This window comes from Haplochromis burtoni, unplaced genomic scaffold (genome assembly GCF_018398535.1).
Source record: "Haplochromis burtoni strain Fernald_Lab_line unplaced genomic scaffold, NCSU_Asbu1 Contig_1136, whole genome shotgun sequence".
Classification (NCBI taxonomy): Eukaryota; Metazoa; Chordata; class Actinopteri; order Cichliformes; family Cichlidae; genus Haplochromis; species Haplochromis burtoni.
This window is the reverse complement of record NW_024583497.1, coordinates 9081-14897: the sequence shown is the minus strand read 5'-3', so window position 1 is coordinate 14897 and position 5817 is coordinate 9081. Positions and strand designations below refer to the sequence as shown.

General features: G+C 39.7%; 1 protein-coding gene across 1 annotated transcript in view; it reads left to right on the top strand.

Annotated features, from left to right (window-relative positions):
- The window catches only part of LOC102305499 (protein NLRC3), a 14106-nt gene extending 8871 nt beyond the window's left edge, over positions 1-5235 (top strand). The window contains exons 4-6 of the mRNA XM_042216606.1: positions 3332-3502; positions 4128-4301; positions 4405-5235. Of these exons, the coding sequence (XP_042072540.1) occupies positions 3332-3502; positions 4128-4301; positions 4405-4408 (349 nt within the window). The 3' untranslated portion in view covers positions 4409-5235. The remainder of the gene's footprint in view (positions 1-3331; positions 3503-4127; positions 4302-4404) is intronic.
- Positions 5236-5817: the final 582 nt, after the last annotated feature.

The following is a 5817-nucleotide window of genomic DNA, read 5'->3' as shown; positions in this document are numbered from 1 at the left end:
TGATAAGGCAACATGTGACATTTGGTTGTTTAGGGAGAAGGGGAAGTTTTTAGGAGTGACACCCGCGACGGAAAGCGGGCGAGCGAAAGAAAGAGAGAGAGCGAGTTTTCATATGTGAGACATTAGTGACGTTTAGCGTGTTTGGAGGCTGTAGTTAGTGTGTTGTGTAGTTATTGTCTTGTATTGTGTGTCAGTTAGACTGCTGAATTTCATATTTGCTCTAAAAAAGCGTCAAAGGCAGATTCCAGTGTAAACGCTGTTCCCACATGGAAAACTGGACTGATGCACCTCCTGCTGTCAGACCTGCAGGGTTTAGGCCTGTGGTGTTCTCCTCTGTCTTATACTGAACACACCTGCAGTCTCTCTGGGTCAGATATAAACCAAGTTTAGGTGGAGTTTATTTTCGTTATGCTGACTTTTTCGTACTCCGTGCTAGCTAGCATGACGGAGTTTCTATACAGCTGGGTGGGTGCTATGTTACTGATGTTGAACTTTATTTTGTTCATAAGGTTAATTATTAGAGTTGCTGACCGTCCCGTAAAAAACGGAATCGTCCCGTATTCAGAGAAAATATTACGCGTTTCTTATTGAGGTGAAAAGGAACAGTTTGTCTCAGACTTCAGCTACAATGGAAAAGACACAAAGCTGGAGTTATTCTGTGTTTACGCTGCACAGCTGCCTCTTCTTCTCTCATCCTCTCCCCTCCCTCTCCTGTTTCTACTTCAATCATGAAAACTGATCAATGATCAGCTGATCGGCTCTCTTGTTTATTTATCGCCCACTTTGCGCCAGAAAGAGGAAACCAGTGGATGTCGCGGTAAACAACAGCAACACGTTTAAGCTTGATCAGCTGTTGTTAGAATGTATTTATTATTAATTTCTAGTATCAGCTGATGTGAGCCACAGCCGTAAACCTGCTGGTCAGGATGTTGGTTTGGTTATGTGATGAGAGGCAAACATGAAGATGAAACCAGGAGATGTCCTTACTGAATCAGAGCTGTGATGGAGAAACAGGTTTACTTTTTAGGTGACATGAATGAGTTGAAGGGAAGTTATGAACTGTTTCTGAGAGACAAATAACACCAGGATCCTTTTCTAAGTAGCTGACAGCTGGTAATTGTGCAGGGGCGGGTCTAGCAAAGTGTTGCCAGGGGTCCATGTAGGGCATTAAAAGGGAAAGGGGGGCACAAAGAAATACTTTCTCATTCTCATTTAAAATGTCTCACTTTTAAAAAAATAATTATCTGAGTCTTGCAACAAACAACAGTGTTTATTATCATTCAAAGGTTTTATGATTTTTCCTATAATGGTGGGCCGGTCTCTAGTCAAAATGCCCGGGACGATTTTTTTGTCCCAGTCCAGCCCTGTATGCAGCTCATCTGCAGTCTGGTGTTGCCTACATCTTCCTATTCAGAAGGCAAAATTTCCGAGTTCTGAGTACAATCGAAAGCACCACGACTGCAGTTTTTGTGTTGGATGTAAAAGGCGCTAAAAGGCAGGCCAGGATAGAATCAGACGTGGGATTTCTCTCGTGGAAATGTGCACATTATTTTTTCCTTTCTATTGGTAGGTGGCACAGTGCACTTGTGGCAAGTAAGCAAGCTAGAAGACTGGCAATCTTGCTGGGTATCCAGTTACAGAAGCAACACATTAACAAGAGAATTCTGAGTAAAACCAAAGTTACTTTCCCTAGTAACTAGTTACTCTGAAAGCAACGAGTAACTTGAAGTAACTGAGTTACTTTTGATAGAAGCAACTAGTAATGTAACTAAGTTACTAATTTAAAGTAACTTACCCATCACTGCTGGTTTCTTTACAAAGTGTTTTAACCAGTTTTGGTTTTAGCAGCTTTGCAGCTGCACACTTCAGTTCATCTTTGTACCACACACAGCTCGGTCCTGTTGTTCAACTGTCACTCCTCTTTCAGGCCACAGCAGATACTGAAATAGGGAAAGCATGGTTAGCTTAATCGATATCCGCTTTGACAGCCAGACTTCCTCCGTCTCCTGCAGCTGAGCCACAAAACAAAAACAACAACAAAAAACAAGTACTAGCAACAAAAACTAAGGCTACGTTCACACTGCAGGCGAAAGCGCATCAAATCCGATTGTTTGACCCTATGCGACCCATATCCGATCATGGTATGACAGTGTGAACGGCACAAATCCGGTATTTTCAAATCCGATCTGGGTCACTTTCGTATGTGGTACTGAATCCGATACATATCTGATGTGGAAAGCGACTGCTATTTAAATGGTAATGTCGCATTAAATCCGTCTTTTACGTCACTGACACAAGACAGACGCCAATTATCAGCGCCGGAGAAGCGCCCGAGAAGACATCGTGAACAGTTCCTGGCCATCCCATGTAGATGTCAGTGAAACTGTTGGGAAGACAGCATTGGAGAAACGTGAACATTTTATTTGTACTGTATAATCTGAAGATTCTTACAGAAATCTGCAACTATCCTTTGAAGAACCGCTTCTCTCTAAAACAGCAATAAGGATAATTATTAGGCCATATGTAAGTAACAAAATAACTTTAAAACTTAAAGCAAAATTGGGAAACGTAAAGTCCCAAACAAGTCTTTATTTTAAGGACCATCAGTCAAACCATACTGTTTGCTCTGGGTCTAAACAGAGCGCGTTGTGTGGTCTTCTTTTGCGCACGCGGGCCACTTTGAGCGTTCACACTAGAGCGCGTTTGCGGTCACATTTTATTTGTAGTGTGAACAAGCAGACAAAAAAATCAGATTTGATCAAAAAATCGGAATTGAGCATTAAGACCTGCAGTGTGAATGTAGCCAAAAACTGACACTGCAGTCTTTTTGATTGATTTTTACTCCTGAGTCCAACTTTTAATTTTAGCACTCTGGAGTTGAGGGACACAGTAGCACTTCCAAATCACATGAAATATTAAAATGAAATGTAAAGAAGACACAGCCTAACTGCATCTCTATTTCAAGTGAAGAATTCAAAATATTTATCCGGTTTTTAAAATGTGTTGATAGGCCAGGAAAAATAGTTTACAATATGCTTCTTCTGAATATTGTTGTCATGTTTGGTACAGGAAGAAATGGTAAAAACTAGATGTTTTAAGGACAGTGCTGCCAAGCAGAAAGTGGCTGCAAGTAACACATTAAATCAAAGAAAGATTGAAGATCTGTAGGTCTGACAGAGACAGAGGAGAATTATTAAAATGTTTCATGTTAGTAACATCAAATCAGCTGAGCCAGAAGAGACAGTTTCCCATTGTGTTGCATCGAGCACACAAAGTAAAAATAATGTGTCTTCTTAATAATAACATGGTTTTAATATCTGTGTCAATACAGACTTCATGATGTTCATATCTTTGGGGGTAGCTGTGGATCTTTGGCCTTAGCTCTGACCTCAGACCCCTCCCATCTGAGAGAGCTGCACATGAAATCAGTGAGACTGGAGGAAGATGCAGAAGAACTCTTTACTCATCTGGGGCATCCAAACTGTAGACTGGAGACACTCAGGTTAGTTAACTGTATTTACTGTAATAGTAAAACACTTCTGTTTAAAAATAAGCGAACATGAGGATGCACTGCATGTCACATTTGCAGCAAAAACAGAACTCAAATGCAGGACAAGTGTGTTTATTTACAGTGAAATAGTGAACACTGATCAGTCTTCCACACTCACAGACACAAGCAAAAGATAGGTTTACCTAAGGGGCTGTACTGACCAGGTCGCTAAATGACCCAGCATCCACTGAAGCTCAGCCACACTGTTAAGTAGTGACCACTGACGAGGACGATCAGCACCAGCCGGTGAAGCTTGATGGACGACAGGTTTGGCTGGCTTCAGTGAGGGAATTCCTTTCGGCCTGATATTATCACATAAACCAGCGGTGTGGGTACAAGCTTGGGTACTAAAACTACATACTATAATTTTGGTTTTGGTAATATCTGGTTATTTTTAATCAATGTGGAGAGTTGATTCTGCTGCTGTGTGTGTGTTTTTTTTCTGCAAGTTTAAACTTGACAATAATCTGTACAGTTTGCAATAGTCTGTACCTCTATTAGACGTTCACTTGGTTTCTTATAAGAAAAAGATGATTTAATAAAAGAATACTTTGTAATTCATATGATGTTTATTCAGCTTTGAGGACAGCACTTTGTTAGAGAAGAACTGTTCCGAACTGCTCAGTGCTCTGAAGTCCAACCCCCCCTATCTGAAACGTCTGGATCTAATAGGATGCAACCTGGAGGGTTCAGGGATGAAACAGCTGTATGATTACCTGGAAAGTCCACACTGTAAACTACAGTTTAAAAGGTCAGTTCACCTGACTTAGATTATAAAGGAAAAATATTTCTTTGGTTTATATATAGCAACTCTATATATTTATAGAGTTGCTAATTATTTGGCATTATTCCAGGTAAACCAGCCTATGAAATGGATGAAACCACATCATGACTGGGTTCCAACGCTACATAAGGGGCACTCCGAAATCCCTGCTTCAAACATACCACCTTTCCAATCAGATTATTTCTTCCATGTGAGGGAGAAGTGGTGACCCTTCTGGATAAGATTGTGAAGGTTTGCTGCGTTTTGGAGAACAGTGTGGTAGTAAAACCAGGGAAAAATGAGACTTGCTGTTGTTAATTACTCTTAAGTCTTGTGCTGTATATATATAGCGGTAATTTTTCAAAAGATACAGTAAATTAAGTAGTGTTAGTAGTGGGTGATATTATGTAAACACTGTCATGATTTTCATTCTTTGTAAACATTTTGTCATTTGTAAACTATAAATGACATGGATTCTACATTGTAGAACATCATATCACAAAATGGTTTTAATAAAATAAAGGCACAAATTTGTTTGTTTCTTTATTCAACTTTTGAACAGTGGTACTTAGTAAGCACATATTATAGCGGCAACCTTCGGTCCTTCTTTGCCGCTTCTGCAGAACGTAAAGTTTCTGACTCGTGCTCTTGTTAAGTCGCTTGGATGCCTTCCGGTAGCAAAAAACGAGGCGAAGGAAAAAAGGGGCAAAACATTTATTTTCCATACAAATCGAAAGGTACAAAACAAATGCCTCTGGTGGGAGCTCCGTTTATATTCCCTTTATGTCACAACAAAAAAATAACATTAAAACGGCGACGGTCAGAATTAAGCAGCATATGTAATATGCTGTGCTCCATAAATTAATCTGTTGTTGTTGTAAAGTGTTGGTAGATGTCGTAAAGGGGTGTGTATTTGGCCCGCATGCGGAGGGGTGTGGGTAAAGCAAATACACACCCCTTTACGACATCTACAGACTAATAAAGCAGGATTAATTTTTTTATTAATTTATGGAGCACAGCATATTACATTATAACATAAAATGATCAAGATTATAACAGAAACTTTAAGATCATGACAAATACTTAAATATGGCATGATGTAACTGAGTAAAATATTGGCCTGGACTTGGCTCCAACAGTACATATTCAGTAAAAGCAAATTATTTACATGGCAGTGCACTACAGGCATAAATCTAGACCCCTAGATAAAACATTATGGGTCATGTCATGTTTCTAAATACAAATGACAATAATAAAATATAAACTAGGCCTGCACAATAAATTGAAAATTTATTGTCATTGTGATATCAGCCTGTGTGATAAAAGATGGTGAAAACTGCGATAATTGGGTACCTTAAAATGTTTACACACGTGCTTTAAAGAATTTACCAATCAAAGAAACCCCTCTACACATTTGACCAGTCAAATAGAGCCCTTCACGGCATTAACCAATCAAATGGATTAGAGGCCCGCCTCCTATGTAGGTGGGGAGCGAACAACGCTG